This window comes from Heptranchias perlo, chromosome 8 (genome assembly GCF_035084215.1).
Source record: "Heptranchias perlo isolate sHepPer1 chromosome 8, sHepPer1.hap1, whole genome shotgun sequence".
Classification (NCBI taxonomy): Eukaryota; Metazoa; Chordata; class Chondrichthyes; order Hexanchiformes; family Hexanchidae; genus Heptranchias; species Heptranchias perlo.
The window spans coordinates 5992070-6013966 of record NC_090332.1 but is presented as its reverse complement, the minus strand read 5'-3'; the positions used below and the strand labels follow the sequence as shown (position 1 = coordinate 6013966).

General features: G+C 42.5%; 1 protein-coding gene across 6 annotated transcripts in view; it reads right to left on the bottom strand.

Moving 5' to 3' along the window:
- Positions 1-21897, bottom strand: part of reps1 (RALBP1 associated Eps domain containing 1) — a 59758-nt gene that overhangs the window by 22595 nt on the left and 15266 nt on the right. For all 6 annotated transcript variants that reach the window (XM_067988565.1, XM_067988567.1, XM_067988568.1 and 3 more), the window contains exons 2-6: positions 14707-14906; positions 12037-12127; positions 9632-9756; positions 8549-8711; positions 1612-1675 (exon numbers count right to left, since the gene is read on the bottom strand). In XM_067988565.1, coding sequence (XP_067844666.1) covers positions 1612-1675; positions 8549-8711; positions 9632-9756; positions 12037-12127; positions 14707-14844 — 581 coding nt within the window. In that variant the 5' untranslated portion in view covers positions 14845-14906. The remainder of the gene's footprint in view (positions 1-1611; positions 1676-8548; positions 8712-9631; positions 9757-12036; positions 12128-14706; positions 14907-21897) is intronic.

Here is a 21897-nt window from a genome sequence, read left to right as displayed (position 1 = left end):
AAAACCACCCCTCACTGCACCACTGTGATGTTTTTCCATATCCCACACCACCCATCCCACTGTCTGAGTGCAACTACCAATTACTGCTGAATTAGGAACAATTTTGTACTGTGGAAACTTTCTCTAGAAACTGGATTATGACTGTCCAAACATTTCATGCAGGGTGCTCACAAGCAAACTTAATTTCATCAGTGTGGGTTGGATTTACACCAGATACCAACTAAAAGTCAGACTAACCTGTAATTACACAATACTTTAGGGGTACCAGGAACATAGGAATTGCTAGATGAATAAAGACCAAGATCCATCTAGTTCGCCCTCTACCATCCTGGTAGTCCCACGATACAACGATAATGGAGTTGTTAACTAATCATAGCGATCAATCTCTACCAATTAGGCTACAACAGACCCAGACATGAGCCGAGGAAAACCCCCAGTGGTGGAGAGCTTTGGGAACCATGGTCCAAAGTCACATGTTCCTCCCAAGCATGCTGCACTTACCACATGTCATGTCTCAAATTACTCATATACTGTATCCCAAAATTTAATTCTCAAAGAAATCTAATTTGCATCTGAATGAATCTGCTTCCACCGTCTCCCTCGGGAGCCTGTCCCATAGATTGACCACTCGCTCACTGAAATATGGTTTCCACAGATTAGTTTTGAATTTACCCCTCTTCAAGCATTGGCCACGTCCTCTGGTTCTACTCTTCTGGACAAGGTGAAGCAGCTCGTCATCGTCTACATTATTTAGTCCCTTTCGAATTCCGAAAACAGCAATCATGTCATCTCTCAACCTTCTCTTTTCCAGTGAGAACATGCCCAATTTACATAATTGCTCCTCATAATCCAATCCCTCCACCCCCTCCATCATTCTGGCTGCTCTCTTCTGCATCCTTTCAATAGTTGTGGGAACAACAGGGAGAACACAATTGCCATTTGCCAGGCTGAAAGGGATTATCCTCCTCTTCTATTTCCCCACCCCAGCAGGATACTCAGACAGCATATAGGAATATTACATGCACAAGGCTTGCCAATTGCAAGGTTTCATTTCCAAACAAATAATGGGAGGTGAAACTGGTCTATGCCAGTGGCCCAAACTGGGTTCATACCAAATTGGCAGCCCGTCAATCTAACTAGCTAATTTGCTATTAATTCCATGAGCTTTAATCTGTAAAAGCCTCCCTTGTGGAACTTCACTTTAAGAATTCAAGTCACCTTACATCCACTGAACCTGACCTATTTGCTTCTAAAAGCACCTTTAGTTGAACACTGGGTGCTCATAAAATATCCCCTCATCTCTGATTAACTATTCTCCAGTTCCATATGGAGTTCCTACAATTAGCTAGCCCATTGCTAGGAGAATGCTAAAGTGTAGCTCCTCTTGTTCACATAGTTTAAAAGATACTGAAGGGAAAAAAATGACTGCAAGCAGTATTCTGCATAGAACAATCACTTCCCATCACACATCCTGCCTCTCAGAAAGTTTCCCAGTTTTTCATTCAATGAAGACACATTGTGAGTGTCCACTTCCCTCCCCAGCCACCGGTTAAGGGAATGTCTGAAAATGTCTCTCACTACAAATATCAATCATACCACATTAATACTTACCAAATGTGAGAAAGCTCAAGAATTGGGAGTTTGGATTTTGTGAAAAATTCTTTAGCTGCAGATCCTGTAAGAAGAGAGCAAGTTGGTAACAGACTTGGAAAGAAAAATTTCAAATGACTCACAACAAGTGTACTCTATTCTTTTTTACGATTAGTATTGCTCATTAAGTAGATTTTTCTGATGAGGAGTCACAACAAAATACTGAAAACACTGAAGTGAAGAAAGTAGTGGACTTGGGGCTGGAAGAAATTACATTCCCACTTGGGCAGCCTGCTGAGTTCCTTTTTTTGTTTCATAGCTTAGCAGTGCATTTCTTTCTCTTTAAGTAATTATTTACTGCCTCCACTTTTCGCTCTGATCTCCACAAGCCATGCTGCTTCTCGCAGCAAGGTGGCAGGCTGCAGGTCTGCTTCCACTCCCTTGCTAACAGCATGCAGTAGGTCAGTGCAGGCTACACTGACGAGCACTTGATCTTCTTTGCCTTACTTTGTATGGGGAGGTTCCTTGCCTCTGCTCAGTGCCTTCCCACGACAGAACAAATGAGTGTATGGACCTGCTTATGCTGGGGATTCTCTCTCCACCTTTAACCCTTCACATGCTTCGTTCTCTGCCTTCTCGCTCTTCTATATTCTTTGGGTCAAATTATAGTTCTTCCTTACACCACTGACTAGTTTTTAAATCTATATCAAAACATGCATGTTTGTTCCTTTTTACAATTAGTTACTTCTGGTCAATCTATAACCTGTCAGCAGTTAATTTGGCTCAGTTCTTAGAGAAAATGCTTTAGGAATGCAGACAATGTTAAACAGTAGATCACTGCTGAATTCTGCTTAGGTTCTGACAATCATTTCAACATGCAGTTAACGTCTGGGTCATGCACGAGATAGTAAGATTAGCGGAGGAATCAAACAGTCTCACAATAACTGCTATCAGAGGCAAATACACATTGGGTCATTTAGCATTCAGTTAAAGACTAGGTGATCATTTTTCAAAAAATGAGTGAACAAAACAGCTACCTGCCATTTTATTTTAGATATGACAGTGATGTTTGTGTATTTATTTTAAATTTAAACAACTATTAGAAGGATTTTTCATAAACCGTTTTTAAATCTCTGCTTTTCTTTTGGTCTCGGGTACCTATTGTGCATTCTGTCCCAACTCATCCCAAACTTTGCAGCTTACATCTCTACTAAGTCCTGCTCATCTATTTGCCCCTGTCGCTGATGACTATCCTCTCCCCTGTCCCCACTACCCCTCCCCACCCCAAAACTACTTGTCCTTGCTTACAAATTTCTCCAGTCTACTTCTGCAACCGCTTTCAGCCCTACATCCCAACTCTCATATTCTGCCAACACTAGTCTACTGTGAAGTCTCTCCCTGCCTCTTCTACTTCGCTAGTGACAGAGCCTTCAACCATTACACCTCTGCACTGTGGAAGTCCCTATCTAAACCCCTATACTTTCCTACATTTCCCCACGTTCATAAACCTCCCTTGAACCTGTAACCATTTCTTGGCAAGCTCCCCAACTAACTCCTGCTTGGCATCCACCCTCCACTTCTGTGAAACACATTATAAGTTTCCCTGAGCAAGTTGTTGTTGACATCCACCCTTCCCACTGTTGCCATGCCAGTATCTCCATCCTGTGTATCTGCCTGTCTGGCGACCTTAAGACCATCTTTCTCCAGTTGCCCAGGTGTTGATCTCATTTACATACCTAACTGACTGCCAGTTGGTATTGGAATCTGCATCTAATTTTCCTTCCCGTGATTGTCATTGCGCCTCTCCCTTCAACTGTTGCCTGTCCACCCACGTGCCCATGACTATACACCCACAACCTACTGTCCTTACCTCTTCCTGTGCACCCATAACTCAACTCTTAGCTCTTCATCTATCTGTACTCTATCAATATTATGATGTTGATTAGAGTATAAATATCAGAATTCATTGCAAGTCACTATTTTAAGCTGCAAAGTACATAGCACAAAGACATTCATTCTATTAACATAGCTTTGGATTTATTAAATCTTTCAATTTTGACATTATAAATATCAAATTATGACCATTCATTCCTAATCAGATGTACATAAATGAAGTGAAAGATACAACTATGCCTTGACTTCTAATTTGTAAATAGCCACTTCAATTCAATTACTGTAACTGGAACGTAATTTTACTGTAGCTACAATATGATCAAACAACTTATAGTTCTGTAATTTGTATTACAAATATGAGTAGTTCTAAGATTGAATTTGGTCAGAATAGAATAATCCCATTATTTTAATTACAGACTTTATATATTCTACATTTGACTCGATATTTGACTTGATAGAGTAAATATGATTCAAAAGTTACTTACAGCTAGCTGCACCTTTAAAGGAATCTCTATCTATGACAGGTGGCTGATGCACATAACTGACTAAATCCACCCATATATTCAACATGCTTCAAGCTTGGTTCTTGCTGGTGCCATTGCCAATATTCAGAAATTACTTAGCTCAAAGATTGCTTGGTGGTGAGAACAGCCTCTGAGGAGGAGATTGGGGGCAGGGAAGATCGGAGGTCGCTGGATGTTGGGTGAAGAGTCGGAGGTCGGTGGAGGTCCACTGTCAGGGGGAGGGGGGCCATCGCAGGGATCCTGTCGGCCAAGTGAGCTTGTTGGGCCTGGATGAAGCACTCCTGCTCCTCTGGGCCCACAAGCAGTGCAATAAAGGCCCTCACCTCATGGATCCGGTCCTCCCCCTCTGCTTTCACCTCACGTAATTCGGAAGCAATGGGAAACCCGAACAGGTAAGGTTAAATTCATTTTATTATTCCAATACACAAGTATCTCAATGAGGTACACTGGCCTTTTAAGTATTGGCCCGCTGGCTTTCAGTGGGGTCGGGACTTGGTGGTGTCTGCTGTCCACTTGCAAACAAACCTGCCTGGGTTAAACCCAGAAGTGGCCGAGTTGAAGCTGGGATGTGGTCCTGCTCCAAAAAGCTGTTATTTTACCCTCCCACCTGCCCCCAAACCACCAGTTCTTGGGGAGTTAAAATTACCCCCTGGATTCTGTGGTTGACTAGGAATTGTCATCCATGCACATCTTCATTTTGAAGGTCTATAATTTGAATTGGGCCAGCAATAAGTTCTAGAAAAGGGAATTTAAAATCCATGTGGATTGATTCTTCTTTAAGTATTGTACTTTTAGTTTCTTGGTGTGTCATACTGCTTCTGTGTGCTATCTTACTTATAAATAAATCTATTTGTTTTAGTCTACGAGTGAGCACGCAAACTTTTGTTAGTAGATTCAAGATTCCCATGTTGGGATCACCATATCATAATGTCCATTAGTGCTTCCATTGTTATATTTTATTTGTACAGTATGAAGGATTATATTTGAATTTATTAATTTGGGTTCCAAAACACAAGAAAATCTGGAGCAACAAAAGCCAATTCAGCTCATAAAGCCAGTTCTTTCTACACCAGGCACAATTCACCCTACCTACCCAAACTGTTTAGAACAATTTTTATTATGCACAGTCTTGCTGCACCTATGCCAAAAAAGTTTTAAAGGATAATTAAGTTGGAACCACCTTACCTGCAAAACCAAAAACCGGCAAAGGAGATTCTGGGAACACGGGACATTGCTGATCATACATGGATGGTCACACAATGCACTTGGGTCCCATGGTTCTCACCATCTTGTGTAGAGAGATCATTTTGCAAACCTTGTTGGCTTTGGTGTAAAGTTTCACCTCAAAATCCTAGGTCTGAATGGTGCAAGAACCAAAATGGGTCTTTACTTACAAGAGATACAATCAGTACAGACAGTGTCTTCTCTGCACTGTTAACCCCACCTCACACTCCACTGTCCTACCTTGGTTCTAGGCTTGTTCCATCCTGGCATTCAGCTAAGGATTCTATCCTCTGTTTACATTTATTACTTTGATGATTATGGTGCTATTTTTGTACTTCCTTTTTTGTTAGGCAAGGATATTAAAGGTTACGGAACCGAGGGGATAGATGGAGTTAAGATGCAGATCAATCATAATCTAATTGAATGGCGGAACAGATTCAATGGGCTGAATGGCCTACTCCTGTTCCTACTGTGAAGACCAATACAAAGTAAGTATTTAACAAATCTGCCATTTCCTGATTTTCAATTACAAAATCACCTGCGTCTGTCTTTAAGGGGCCCACATTACTCTTAGCCATCCTCTTTCTCTTAATACACTTGTAAAAACCTTTAGTGTTGTCCTTGATATCCCTCGCAAGTTTTTTTCTAGTATTCACTTTTTGCTGCTCTAACTACTTTCTTTGTATCCCTTTTCTGTTCTTTATATATCTCCCAGTCCGTGGGATCTCCTCTCTCCTTTGCATTTGTACAAGCCATTTCCTTTAGTTTCATACTATCTCTCACTTCTTTTATTGACCAGGGTTGTTTAATTACACAAGTAGAGCTCTTGCCTTCAGGGGTATGTACAGGTCTTGTATTGAACCAAATACTTCTTTGAACTTTTTCCTGTAAAAATCTGTATTTTTACCCAGTCTGCTGTGGTCAATTTCACCTCATCCCTTCAAAGTCAGCCGTACCTAAATTTAAAACCTTGGCTCATGACTCAACCAGCTCCTTCCAAACTTAATATCGAATTCGATCATGTTATGGTCACTGTTAGCTCGGTTTTCCCTTACCATTAGAGTGTTAACTAATTCTGGCTCATTACTCATCACTAAAATCTAGTATGGCCTATTCTCTTGTTGGTTCAAGAACATATTGTTCCAGAAAACAGTCTTTAATATACTCACGAAATTCACTGCCTTTGGGACTTCAGCTGTTCTGCTTCTCCCAGTCTATGTGAAAATTAAAGTCTCCCATTATAACCACACTGCTTTTGCAACAAGCTTCTCTGTTCTCCGTATTCATGCATCCTGCTACTTTATCACTGCTTTCAAAAGGTGTGTAGACAACTCACACCAAAGTCTTACATCTTTTTCTATTCCTCAATTCTACCTAGAGCGTTTCTACTGTTTGCTCATCCTTACCGATAGCCCCTCTTTCCAATGCTGTAATATGGTCAATATTGCTACTTACAAAGGGCTCGTCATCCAACAAGTCACTCAATTGGTGAAGATATGACGAAATTGCAAATGACTTGGTGCTGTGAATCATCTGGAGCTTATGTGAAAAGATTATTGCATAAAATAATTGAGGCACAGGGGAATTATATACGTGCTATATAAAGTGATACTGACATCCGTTTGTTAGCTCTGCATGTGGCTGATTTACAGTGTCAGAATGGGAGAGTTGTTGGATGTGGCTTTCTCTTCCCTTACATTGTTAAAAATTAGCACCACTTTATTTGGTAGCAGTCATTTTTCCCTTTGTCACACTTGCGCACATAGCCTTTCTTTGCAAATTTTATTACAAGATATACTTTCAAAATCAGTGAGGAGATTGTCACAATCATTTGGCAAAACTGGTAACGTTAGGCCAGGTATTTTGATGCCTAGAAGAGGTTAATCATTTTTTTGTAGGATCGATGATAGGCCTTTCTATAAATGGTTAGATAAGCACACAGATTTACATATACAGCTCTTTCTCCATGAAATGGAGTGGTCCTACTTTCAGTACTTCTGCTATCTATGTACAATTGTTCCACAAAGGTCAAGCGTTTCTTTAACAGTTAAAGTGATAATTTAGCATAGATCGCCATTACTTACCAATGGATGTGTTTCTACTGTCGGTACATTACCACGAAGGAAGGTGAATAACACTGTTCTTACGGATCAGCTGTAATTGTGCCGATCGTGTGTATTAACAGACTGCCTGACTGCCCACACACATTCCACAACCCACTTAATGCGTTATTTGGCATTGTGGTGGGGGGCAACCTAAAAGCTTTACTGCCAAATAAAAGGTCTAGATAGATTAAAGTCTTTGTTCAAACTCCATTGTGGGGGGGGGGGGGGGGGGATGGAATTTGGGCATCCGTATTCTCTTGAAACAGAAGGAACTCAGATTGAGATTTTTCTACCTAAAACTGACAATAATCCAAGCAGCAAATTTTAAAACTGAGGCCATAGTTACCGTGAGCTTGTAGCTCACCAGGCCAATGCACCTCAAGTAAAGGCCAGGAAACCAACTGTCTTGAAGGGAAAGTTCTCACAATACAAAATACCATTTGCCTTTTTCTTTCTAATACTGACTGACCTGCTGTGCACTTCTAGCAATTTTAACTTCCAAACCATCAACATTTGCTTTTTTAAGTTTGTTTTTACCGTTCAAAACCTTGTTTAATTTCAAGCATTTTTTGCCAACTTTTGTTTATGAACACGGTGCCAGATTAATGCTTACATCGATAAATAACAGTGGGATAATTTTGCAAAATGTTGGTAGCATTAACTGTTTTTTTGTTAAAAATCAGTCACAAAAAAATTGTACTGCAGCAAATGCTGTGCTTTGTAGTTAATGGTGAGGGGGGAATTTGACACAAAAGGCAATAGGAATTGAGCCTGACAATCTCCCATCACACTTCCTTTAAAACTTTAAGATTATACTCTCAATAATGGGAGAACACAGGTATAACAATACGATAAATTCAATGGGCAGCCTTTATATCTTTAGTTCAATAAGCTGTTGCTGTTAAGGCAACAGCAACTTACGAGCAGGAGTAGACAGTTCCCTTTGAGGAAACAAAATAGCTAAAAAGGATTACATTCTGCTTTAATTTCTTGGTTTCTGCTGTTAATTTATTTTTCAACAATTACTAATGAAGCCCCAGGGTGGAATCAGTTTGGAGGAACAAGAAAAAAGGTTAACGATCCGTTTGATTTAAGTAAAAAAAATACAAGTTTAATGGTGACACTTCCTTGCTAATGCAGAATTCATACCACTAGCTCAGTAAGAGGTTGCACAGACTGGACACTAGGTTGTATTTAGTTTTCAAAACATACCTGGAATAAAACCATTTAAATCTGGTTGAATGTTTTTAAACTGGTTAATATAATATTGTCTTTGCTCATCTGTAATCTTCCAAGGATCATCATAACCACTAGATTGTCTGCGAATTTCCATGGCATTTGTAGCAGATGCCACAGTCCTTACTGTTGTGTGTTCCTGCAAAACAAACAAAAGGTGATCATTATTTTAACTACAGATCAAAACAATATCCTGCACTGTGAGATACTAGAGTTTTAATTAGCCACTCTGACACATTATTGGTTGAACCAAAATATGGATGTGACTCACCAACCTGACTCAGCAAATCAAAGTTAACTTTTCACTTAAAATTATGTATGCAGGGTTCCAGGTGTAAAGCTTCATTGCTCCCACAAATATCTGAAAGGTGCAGTACTTTTATTGGGGAAGAAAGATCTTCAAAGTGCTGAGACAGCTAAAATTACATACGGGAAAACCAAACTTACTACAATGAGTGTCTTATTTACAAGGTGGACTAAAGTGTACTAGTGACTCTTTCTTTTGAAAAAAAGGAGTGAATTAGTACAAGAATAAATACGGCACAGTGGTAACTCCAGAAAACCATTTTTAGCCTAGAAACACTCTGCAGTGATTTTGATACCAGTTTAGAGACCTGGACTGATAATCCAGAGAATGCAAATTCAAATCCCATCATATCAATTTGAGAATTTGAATAGTTTTTTTAAAAAAAAATCTGGAAATAAAAAGCTGGTATCAGTAAAAGTGACCATGAGAGTGGTCAGATTGTCATAAAAACCCAATCTGCATGGCTTAATTATAAGCAACATAGAGTCATTCAGATTAACATGATAAGATGTCACCACACTGCCATCCACCCTGAATCCCCTAATTTTGGGTTTGCTCTTTAAGGCAACACAGCAGCTGCTAGCACTGAATTCTTCACCCCCTCCCTCCTTTCCATCTGGTGTTCAAAATGTGCCATGATACTCTTAACCAGTACACATTTATCACGTAATTCACAGACAACACTCAAAAGTTCAGTGGGTAGAGCAAACAGCTTCACAATTTGCTAAGACTTACCAGTTCTCTATGCTTACCTGAATGGAGGCTGGATGCATTGCAGGAAGTGTGCTGCTAGGGGGAGTGTCAGTGAAACTCACCCAGTTCTCTTGATTGGGAGGGGGAGAGTGGGCAGGCCACATTCCATCACCAGCAGCTGACCCTGGAATGCAAGAGGAATAATCAACAAAAATAAAATCATCAACACTGAAGAACAAGATGGGAAGCCTGCACCTAGAAATGATACAGCAAATAAAATACAGTGAAAGCCTTTTGTAATTAAATGCTTTTTATAACAAAAATTCCAGAAGTACACAAGACAAACTGCTCAAGATAACAAGCAGCAAACCAGGTATTACAAAAAGCTGTATAGAATAGGTACATGGTACAATACTGTGGTAACCTATTGAACATAGTTTGATGTCATCTCCATGAATCATACAATCATTTTGTATTGATGTCTCAAAAGCCAAGACTACCCCCTTCTAATAATAACAACCAGCAGTGTTATTAACTGCTTCAAACTACTCAAGGCCACCGGCTTGTGGTTTTCACTGACAAACTGTGGAATGCAACAACCAAAGCACGAGTAAAAATTCCGGAATCCATTGCAATAAAGATCTAATTTGACTTATTCAGTCGCTGTAAATCAGTGTCTCTACTACTAAAGTAAACAGACTCTAGACAATCCAACAGAAAGAAATAACAATATTCGTAATATACCCATCTCTGCCGTGTTCATTTCCAATTCCCATCCAATGACTTCTGCTGTTTGTTCCATAATACTCCTACGGAATTTAGAATACAAATTTTGGGCTCCTTCAATGGGCAAAGGCACTTAGTCACGCGGTACTGAGCTACACAGACCAGGGCGGTGCCAGATTCAATCTGTGCTAACAGCTATTCTCGGCCAGGTCAGCAGGATTGCTGCGACAATTGGTAAGGATGGGAGGTTTTAGCCAAGGCGCTGGCAGACAATTGCTCTCCAGTGACCTCTTCTGGAAGGTGCAGGCATGGACACGAGGTTATGGGCAGCTCAGTTAAGATGTTACTTCCACAGTACTCTGCCAACGTTCACTATCCAGGCTCTTGTTGGAAGAATGGCCAATTAGGTGAGGAATAGGAGGGTTACCAGCATCTGTGGAACAGCATCCCCACATGAGTCAGTGTCTTCATGAGAGATGGGGAGAAGGAGAAAGAAAACTAGAGTTGGGGCAGTATGTTGGTTCAACAGAAGGTAAGTACTTTTTTCTTTGTAGGAAAAAGGATCAGCTTGATACTTGCTGGATAAGCCTGTCAAATTAACAAATCATTGACAATTTCATTCAGAAATACAATTCATTTGAGTCTGAGGCCAGCTAAGTTATTTTAGTTTGTTGTAATGTAAATGGAGATTGAGTAAAACTAAAAAGGTTTGATTTACATATCCCACCAAGGAAGAGGTAGAGACATTGCATTCACTGGAAGATATTCTGCCCATTGGTTTTCTGCAATAATTTTCACCTTGTTATTTTATTACCCACTTAAAGTGACATGTGCACTCATTTCACATTAACCAAAATTTATACTCAGTAGTAGGAAACTGGTAGTTTTGGGATTATGTGAACAAACGACAAATTCCCTTGAACAAACCACAGAGCAAATTCCTGTCCTTTCCGAATCTCCACACCTAGTGTCCATGTCATTGATGGTGCCGATGAAGACCAATGTACCAAAACAAGCAACCACCATCTCCAGGCTTTGGGCAGATAACTACTGTGGCAACTAAATCCAAACTTCTGACACGGTTACTAAACATTAATATGTTGAGGTCCAAAACAGAAATTTGCTCCTTGGCTTCATGCTCGCATCTTCCTGAATGACACACCTTCCCCAGTGGTGGAAGTTGCAGCTTGAAACTAGTGTCTAAAATTTAAAAAAAATATTTACTCTTCTTTAAAAAAAAGGTACAAGTTCATTCCTAGTTTTCTTTTTAAATAAACTAAATTTTTAGTTATCCACAACAGCTACTTGAAACATGAACCAAAAAGAAAAAGCTGCAAGAAGCAAACAAATTCACTTTCAAGTATACAAGGGTTGGTCAGCTAAGGGAAGAACTGTAACAAAGCAGCAAAGAGAAGTTACAAAGAAACTAGAGATCTGAAATGTACTGACGTCATTCTTAAGGTGGTAAGTGGCTTTGGCTTACCAGCTCAAGCTGGAAAACAACACATCCTTTCTGCTAGCTGGTGACTGGCATTCTCCAGTCTCAATATACAGAGCATGGCAAGCATATCCCACCTACATCCAAGGAAAACAATTGGACGCATTCAAGGGTTTTACTGACCAAATCAGCAGCTTCTATCTTTTGTCGCCCCCAACTTTAATGCCGCTCAATACCCGACTGCTTCACCAAAGGAAGCCCATGAAGTACCAGCCCCTGCTCGAGTGGTCTCAGTGTTACCTCTACTAGGATGCTGCTTGCTGTGTTTCCTCCAGGCAATTGGTGAAGATGGTGGTGATTGATGAGGAGAGACAACTGGAGACGTAGAATCCTAAGAGTGGAAAGGAGGAGAAAAAAAGTTCAGAAAATCATCAGTGGCGTCAAGAAATCTTTGTAGAAGTTAATTGATTTTCACAATTCAGGTTAATGCAACAAAAGTTTTAACTGACATGACACCCAGCATCTAGGCTCCTGTTCATAAAGCAATGAAAGCTTCACTGCACATTAAAATAAATCTTGCCTAGGAGCAGCTTAGTCAGTATGATTTACCAATGCCTCAGTGGACTCACCCCAACCTATTTCATGGCTATGGTAACCTAGCAACCCAGAGATCATGGGCCCGATTTTAGCACCCGCTACCGGGTGCGTTCTCGGCGGGGGGGGGGGCCCCAAAAATCCCGAAATCCAGGTGCGGGACTGGATCGGGCCTCGATCCCGCCCACTTCCGGGTTCCGCGCTGACGTGCGTGCGCAGCCCCCGCTGGTGGGAATCCCGCAGGCAATTAAAGCCAGCGGGATGCCACTTGAGTGTATTTACTTTGCTTGTTCAGGTCATTAATCGACCTGATTAAGGGACGGTGTGTGATTTTGGATAAACATGGGACTGTTTCACACACTGGGGGAAACAGTCCCAGTTGAAATGGACGTGTTGCAGCCGTCAGCCTGTGGCAGCTGCAAAGATCCATTTGACAGATGGGGAGACCCTCAGCCATTGCAGGAGGCCGCTCTGTCACTTGGGACAAAGTTTGGCCTCCACCACCCTCCTCCTGATGGTTGAAGTCACCAACCTGCACACTTACCCCGGGGTCCGGAGACATGTACCTACCTTGCGGACCCCCTCAGATGTACATCTTGCGGATGGGGGCCGCCGTAGCTGCAGTCATGACCTCGTCGGAGGGCGAACAGCATCACCAGCCTCACCATCCACCTCTGACACGTGGAGCTCCACAACAGAGTGCTGTGACACATCCACCTGTACAGCAGGAGGGAGGGCTACCGCAGAGAGAGATGCGTCGCAGAGGGCACTACCCTCGCCACACGTTCCACAGACCGAGGCTCAGCCTCCTGGACCTCTCTGAGCAGCAGTGCACACGGAGGCTCAGAGTCAGTCGACATGTAGCCGTGGACATCTGCAGCCTCTTTCATGCCGAGCTGCTCCTGGCTGGCCCTTGCACCATCTTCCTACCTGTCGCTGTCAAAGTCACCACTGCCCTCCTGAACTTCTGCTCCACAGCCTACCAGGCTGCAACCGGGGATATCCCCGATGTCTCTCAGTCGTCTGCACAGAAGAGCCTTGCAAATACACCTATACCCACTCTGCAGTGACACACTGGGTGGCATCAGTGGTGGGTCCTCATAGGGATACCCAGGAGCGGGCATTATTGCACAAACCGGACAGGATTCGCGAAGACATGGCAGTAGTGGAGCCAATATAATGTGTGATGTGAGTTGTTCTTTAGTTCAATAGAAGTAAGAACCATGACAAACCCTCAAACACCCTTGTGCATCCCCTTCATGCTCACGACACGTTTGCCTTACGCTGCCTACTGCACATATGTGATGCATGCCCTGTGGCTGCAGCACAGGTGGTGGCAGGTTGAGTGAGGCTGGCCGTGAGAGAGATGCATGAGAGGGTGAGTATGGGATAGAGCCATGAGATTGTATGAGGATTGGGTTGCGTGGTAGTGGCGGGGTGAGTACTCGCGAGGTGAGTAGGTGCAGGTAAGATGAGGATGAGGTTTGAGTGGGTATGAGGGGTCATGTGACAGAGTAGTGTTGGCAGTGCCGAAGGAGATGTGGGGTGGGGGCAGTGTTGTGGCAGACGGAGTGTAGGGGAAAGACTACGTGTTCTCACTGTGGCTGACCTACTGAGGTCATTGGAGCGCCTCCTGCACTGTATGCAGGTGGGCGATATGTTGGTGGCGCAGGTGACCCCCTCTGCCACCTCGAGCCAGGCCTTCTTGGTGGCAGAGGCAGGCCGCTTCCACCCGCCCGCCGGGGGGGGAGGGGGGGGGGGGGGAAATCTCTGTCCTCCCCCTCCTCCTCACCCCATCTAATGATACCTGGGGTGAGGCATCATTAAACTGGGAGCAGCCTTTCCCCTGGGCTGCTCCATGCTGTAATTTTTGCTGTTTGTGGCAGCATCTGTCAGTGGAGGACTGCCCCTTTAAATAGAGCGCCTCCAGCTGACAGATCTTACTGCGCATGCGCAGCCCGCCCGACGTGCAGATCAGCATCGGGGAACCCGGAGGAGCAGGTAAGTGGATCCAATTCGTGTGTTGCCTGCTACGATCGCGTGGGAAACCCACTAATTTCACCGGGCGCGTTGAAAACGCGCCCGCTGGCCTACCCGCCGAGAACCCGCACCCCTGGTAAAATCGGGCCCCATGAGTTCAAATCCCATGGCAAGTCAGGAGACTGAATTTATTCAAACTGGTAAATTTTCCCAGCACCAGGAAATAATCGTGAAAGCTGCTGGACGATTATAAAAACCCAACTCATTCACTAAATGTCCTTTTGGGGAAGGGAGCCTGCCACACACAACTTCCAACTATGCCCTACTGTGGCGAGGGAGGGAGAGGGAGAGGGAGGATATGCACTAACTGAAGAGAATGCTCTGGATTTGCAGTACCTGCTGTTCTGTTGCTGGCACACGCTGTGCGATCACATCGTGAGGCACACTGGTGGAGACCTTTTTGACTTGTGTCCGGCTAGGAGGGGGAGGGATGACACTGGTGTACGTGCCCTGGCTGTCAGGATCAGAATACATAGATGCGTGCCTCAGCTCCTGCTGTTTCTCAGAAACTGCAGATCTAGGTAAAGGATCCTTCACTGTTGGGGGAGAAAAATGGTTAAGCAGAAGGTAAAGGTGGGGGTGGAACATCATGTTATATTGCTTGTACTTATTTGCAAAAGCTAAACTTAGTTTTAAAAAAATGGTACTGCTGTAAAGAACCTGCAAAATTATTTTGTGGTACAAATGTAATTTTAGTTGCCTATCAAAATTTCTGTAATAAAAAGCTCTTAGTAGCTGAGCTGAAGGACATTATTGCATTAAACCTAATCTTGTTACTAGGCAGTTTGATGGCAGGCTAATCTGTGTAAAAAAAACTGTGCTAACAGAGTGATAGGACCTAGATCCATGCTCTTGATGCTGCACATAGCAAGGTCCTGAGTTCAAGCCACTAGGGGTTGCAGGGTAGTACCCCTCAGGGAGCAGAAAATGGGTTCTCCATATGGGTAGAGTAAGTGGTACCCTAGGTCCCCTCCTGCACATTCCAGTGGCTGGTGCAACAGCTGGGAGCAGATCACCTACCTATCCCCTCAGAGGACATAAAAATATATAAAAAAGGACAGAATGGATTTTCAATGTCTACAGCTTGAGTTTTGATGTACAGTACATGCCCAAACATCATAACTTGCCGTCTTTACAGATACTGGCTGACCTGCTGTGAATTTCCAGCTTTTTCTTAGTTTTTGTTACGTCTCCAGAGCTGCTGTGCCTATATACTGCAGTCTGCACCAGTTATATAATTAGCCTCCAGTTTCAGAAATGAACCACTGAAATTGTCAGTTTCTCCCCAACCCCCCCACCTCCCATTTCTTTTTCCCCCGACTTGCTCCCGCACAATTACTTCCTACTTCAATCAGGACAGATGTCTTCAATGCTACTCGATGATGTGCAGACATGGTTGTGGCAATAAAGATAGAGGAGTTAGGACCAAATGGAGGGTCTAGTCAGTTCAACGTTACTCAAAACTGGTATTTCATTTTGTGACTGGTAGGTTGGAAACCTAGTAACTTACTACTCAAACTACTGGGATGTTCCACTGATGAAGAACACCAAGATCCAGTCCTCGACCAGTACACCCACACACACATATAATAAAACCATTATGCATACAATCACCGTATACATAAAAATTAAAAACACATGCATTCAAAACCAAGGGGACAAATTGGAATGCTGCCATTACTACATTTGTGGAGGTTGACATAATCTAATGACTAAAACAGATTTGGTCTTTGACCCAATACATTTACTGTACATAAAGTGTAAAGAATGCGTGGAAAAGGTTATTCATGTCACCATGACAAAAACAACCAGATTTCTCGCAAATATGGCTTAAATTATCGGGCAAGTCTGCTAAGGACCCCAATTAGTCCCACAGATAGTGCTGGGCTTTCTTTTAGGATTCCAAGATTGGCAACATCATTAAAGATTCCTAAATTCGGCAACTTGTCAAGTTTTGTTTGCCCCCTGGCAGATCTGAGATCGGCAAGGACATCCTCCTCTACTGTGTAAACCTCTTAGCAAGTAATCAAGGCACAGCATATGATGTATTCCATGGAGAATTCAGTGCTACAAGATTGTCCTTTCCTACAGACTTGAGAGCAAACATGAAAACAGAGAATCTATCTGGGGGGAGTGGAAGGACAGGAGAAGGAAAAGACAAATTTGGGAAATAAACACCGGAACCTGATGACTTCAAAGGTTTCCAGTTAAAATTGATGCCGATTGGATTTTCATTATTGGAAGACATCTAGAATGTTCATGTGGATCCCCCATGACATTGCTCATGCTGGGTTACAGAATACACAACTGTCCCACGTAACAAAATATATTATAGATGGGCCATGGTTTGAGTTTCAATTAAAATGTTAGAATATTGAGTGCATCAGTGATATTTTCAGACTTACATTCCATGAGTGTGTGCATATTTACACCTAATGTGTTTGATGAGATCGAGCGGTCATATTATGTATGGTATATTTTAAATGTTGCTGGGAATAAAAGGAACGTTGGTTAAAAATAAAGAAATCAATATAAAAAACAATTCATGAGAAGTTATAATTGAATTAATTTCATTGAAAAATAAAATTAAACTGTATACTGGAAGGTTTTATATAATTGTGGCATTTTATGAATAAAGGGAATGTGTTAAAATAAATATTGAAAGTAAAATTTCGGTAAATATTTATGGTGTATGGAATATAATTTGCATAGAATATTTGCCAGTTGAGATAATAAATATATTTATATTGGCTTTTTTTATTTGAGTGTGTTTATGTGCTGGGCAAGGTTGTGTTCACGTTAGCAAGTGCCTGACAGAGAATAGGACATGATGCAGTAAATGGGAACAGTGTTTAAGTGGAAGATGCCACCTTCCACACCATGGCTTCCAAAATATCCTCCTTTTCCCTCAGTAGAAGATTCCCCTCCACCGTAGCAGGCAGGAGCAATGACCACATCTGTCCCATTTCCCGTGCTTCTGGCTCACCCGTCTCAGAATAGTGATAGTGTTCCCCTTATCCTCACCTTCCAACCCCATCAGCCTCTGCATTCAAAAGAACAACTTCTGCCACCTCCAACATAATCCCACCATCAAACACATCTTTCGCCTCCCCACCTCTCTCAGCATTCCGAGGGCATACCCTCCGTCACACCCTGGTTCATTCTTCCATCACCCCTACCATCTGTTCTCCTTCCCATTCAAGCACAGCAGAGGCAACACCTGCCCATTCGTCTCCTCCGACACTACTGTCCAGGGCTCCAAACAGTCCTATCGGGTGAGACAGCAATCTGCGTTTACTTCCTCTAACCTAGTATACTGCATTTGCTGCTCACAGTCTGGTCTCCTCTACATTAGGGAGTCCAAATGCAGATTACGTGATCACTTTGCTGAACACCTCTATTCCATCTGCAAGTGTGACCTCGAGCTTTGTGTCACTTGCCACTTCAATTCTCCGTCACACTTCCACTCTGACCCCTCTGTCTTTGGCCTTTTACACTGTACCAATGAAGGTCAACACAAGCTCAAAGAACAGCACCTCATCTTTCGACTAGGCACTTTACAGCTGTGGGAACAGCGCCCCGTAAATTGCATGAAAAGCACCTTCGGGATTTGTAGGAGAAATGCCCCGTAAACTGCCTGAAATGAGCCTAAACCACAAAATGGAGTTTAGCTATTGAACTGAATGCTGGGAAGCGGTTGCCAGCAGGCTGTTTCAAACCATCACCAAGGCTTTTAGCCATGGAAGTTCCCAGATAATTAAGCCATAAAAATCTAAGCTAAAAGCCATAAACTAATTAAGCCACAAAAGGTCCTAAGTAATGACACCAGAAAGGACTCAGTATAAACAAGACATTCCTTACTGCACTAAATATTTTGCTCTTCCCCGTTTAAAATAACACTTAGGGGGACAGAGATGTCACATCCCCCCATTTGTGTGGGGAAAAACCCTCAAAATGCAAGATGGATAGGTAGAGGGGCTGTAAACCACAGTCAAAGTCTGTCCTGCTTGGGCAAGACCATGCTCCAATGGATCAGTGATATTCACAGGAACTCTATCTTTATCAGGGATGATTGGCAGAAAAGGGGTGACCTGTTCTGATACATGTGTCACTCTGATTGATTGAATGGAGGGGGTTCCTCTTTGAAATTAAGATATAAAAACAGAGAGGGCTTTGCACCCCTCCAGTAGTAGTCAGTCAGTAGAAACAGTAACCATAGCCATCTGGAGTCAGTAGAGCAGTACTGGCTTATCTGTTGGATTCTTTTAAAATCTAATTAGATGCGATTTCTCTGTGTAGTTAGAAGGAGATTCCCTCGTCGTCTTCTGTAAGAACTTTTATCTAGAAGATGCAGACGGCAATTTTACAAGTATATTCAGGACAGATAGTGAGGTTAACGAAGTTAAATTAAACAACTATACGAGCCAGGTAAAGGTAGAGAGACGTGTCACTTAATTGTACAAGAGTCTGAGATCAGGGAAGACGAGACCGAAGCCAACTCAGATAGTCACTTGTGCAGAAGGTAGGTTCAGCAGGAACTGAAGATCCTAGTGGAACAGACAACCCCGTTGCCAAAGGGGCGCACCGACACAATGCTCCAGAAGCTATTACCTGTGTCATGGGGAAGGAAGGAAATCGACTCAGCCTACACAGTTTATAAGGGCAAGGTCCTATAAACTCTGGAACAAGGATAATCACGCACTTAGACCCTGAGCTTTCTGACTGACTGACTGGCTATCTAATACTGTTAACTTGTCAACTATATAGGAATTAATCTCACCCGTTGCAACAATCTGACTCTGATCTCTGCTATAATTAATACGGTGTTCGTTAATGCCGATTTACAGTGATACACTGAATTGCCTGTGTAACCTCTGTTATTCATTTGCGATATAACTCTGTCCATTAATGATTAGCTATTCAATCTGGTAGATGACCTTGACGTCTATTCATATCTATTAAGTGCTTATATACACAATGTTTAACTTTAAGTTGTGATTTTGTAGTTAATAGTTGTTAATGGATGATTTGTTTGACTCCATCTTCGATGATTTTGGCAAAAAAAGAATTAACTTGCTCACTCATTAGCTTGTGGGTATCCTAATAGTCCTGAGGTCATGAAAGAGACGCCCTGAGGTCATGAAAGGTGCTATATAAATGAAAGTTCCTTTCTTCCTAATCAAATGTTGGTAAAATAAATTCATTTCAATCCAACCTGATTAATGTCAATTTGGTGTCCTGTTCGCCATCTAGGCACTTTACAGCTCATTCTATTTTGTTTCCTGGGTATGCGGTCATTATGTTTTCTCCCCCTTCCTTCGTTCTGTTCTTTTTAAAATGCTGTTCATCTGTAATATCTTTCAGTTCCGAGATAGGGCGATACCTGAAACACTGACTTTTGTTCTCGTCACTGATGCTGCTAAGTGTTTCCAGTGTTTTCTGTTATTATTTCAGATTGCCAGCATTGGCAGTATTTTGCTTTTAAGTGGAAACTTTGCTTTCAAAGGAAATGGGGTTGTGTTCGAGTTTGTTGTGCATAGAATTACAACACACAAACAGGACGTTCAGCCCAACCACTCCGTGTTGGCATTTATCCTCCACTGAGCAGTAATTCTAATCGCACGTGCCTGCTCTGTTCCCATATCCCTTTATCCTCCTTTTCTTCAACTGCCATCTGATACGTTCTCTGCTTCAATTACCAACTCTGGTAGTGCATTTCACAACCTTCTGTGTAAAAATGTTTCTCCTGCTCTGTCCTAAATCTCTTCCATTTAATCATATATCTATGACCCCCTCATTCCAGATCGCTCCATCACTGGATATAGTCTGTTTCTATATACTCTGTCCCATCCCTTCATAATTTTAAGCTCATCTATCAAATCATTCCTTAAATTCCTTGTTCTAATGAAAACAGTCCTAATTTTTCAAGTCAGTTCTTCCTATTTGTATTTCCTCACACCATACAACATCTGGTGAATCTGTACTGTACGCTCTATTGCCTCAACATCCTTTCTATAGTGTGGAGCCCAAAACTGCGCACATTACTCCAACTGTGGTCTTACTAAGGTTTTATAGATTCACCATTACATCTCAACTTTTATATTCTTCTTTCTCACCCTACTGTAACCTGCATTAACTGTCAGCAAACTATATAATGAAACCATCAACCAGTAACCAGTGGTGTTCCGCAGGGGTCGGTGCTGGGTCCCCAACTCTTTACAATCTATATTAACGATTTGGAGGAGGGGACCGAGTGTAACATATCAAAGTTTGCAGATGATACAAAGATGGGAGGGAAAGTAGAAAGTGAGGAGGACATAAAAAACCTACAAGGGGATATAGACAGGCTGGGTGAGTGGGCGGAGATTTGGCAGATGCAATACAATATTGGAAAATGTGAGGTTATGCACTTTGGCAGGAAAAATCAGAGAGCAAGTTATTATCTTAATGGCGAGAAACTGGAAAGTACTGCAGTACAAAGGGATCTGGGGGTCCCAGTGCAAGAAAATCAAAAAGTTAGTACGCAGGTGCAGCAGGTGATCAAGAAGGCCAACGGAATGTTGGCTTTTATTGCTAGGGGGATAGAATATAAAAACAGGGAGGTATTGCTGCAGTTATATAAGGTATTGGTGAGACCGCACCTGGAATACTGCATACAGTTTTGGTGTTCATACTTAAGAAAAGACATACTTGCTCTCGAGGCAGTACAAAGAAGGTTCACTCGGTTAATCCCGGGGATGAGGGGGCGGACATATGAGGAGAGGTTGAGTAGATTGGGACTCTACTCATTGGAGTTCAGAAGAATGAGAGGCGATCTTATTGAAACATATAAGATTGTGAAGGGGCTTGATCGGGTGGATGCGGTAAGGATGTTCCCAAGGATGGGTGAAACTAGAACTAGGGGGCATAATCTTAGAATAAGGGGCTGCTCTTTCAAAACTGAGATGAGGAGAAACTTCTTCACTCAGAGGGTAGTAGGTCTGTGGAATTTGCTGCCCCAGTAAGCTTTGGAAGCTACATCATTAAATAAATTTAAAACAGAAATAGACAGTTTCCTAGAAGTAAAGGGAATTAGGGGTTACGGGGAGCGGGCAGGAAATTGGACATGAAGCTGAGTTCGGATCGGTCAAGGCCCTATGGGTGGCGGAGCGGGCCCAGGGGCTGAGCGGCCGGGTCCTCCTCCTACTTCTTGTGTTCTTTAGATTTGAGGTTAGGATCAGATCAGCCATGATCTTATTGAATGGCGGAGCAGGCTCGAGGGGCTGATTGGCCTACTCCTGCTCCTATTTCTTATGTTCTTATCATGCCACTCCTATTGAGTGTAACATGTGAACGTTGCTCCTGAGCAATCCATTCCAACTTACCTTCCGCTTTCCTCCCCTGGATATGCCCAAAGAAGCAGAACCAGGCCACCACATTTCCAGACCTGAAAGCAGTTCTGGGAATGTGCCCTCACTCATTCTCTTCCTTGCAAGTCCAGAGACGTTCACCCCAGGGAAGAATGAAACAGAGACATGCACTGGGTGA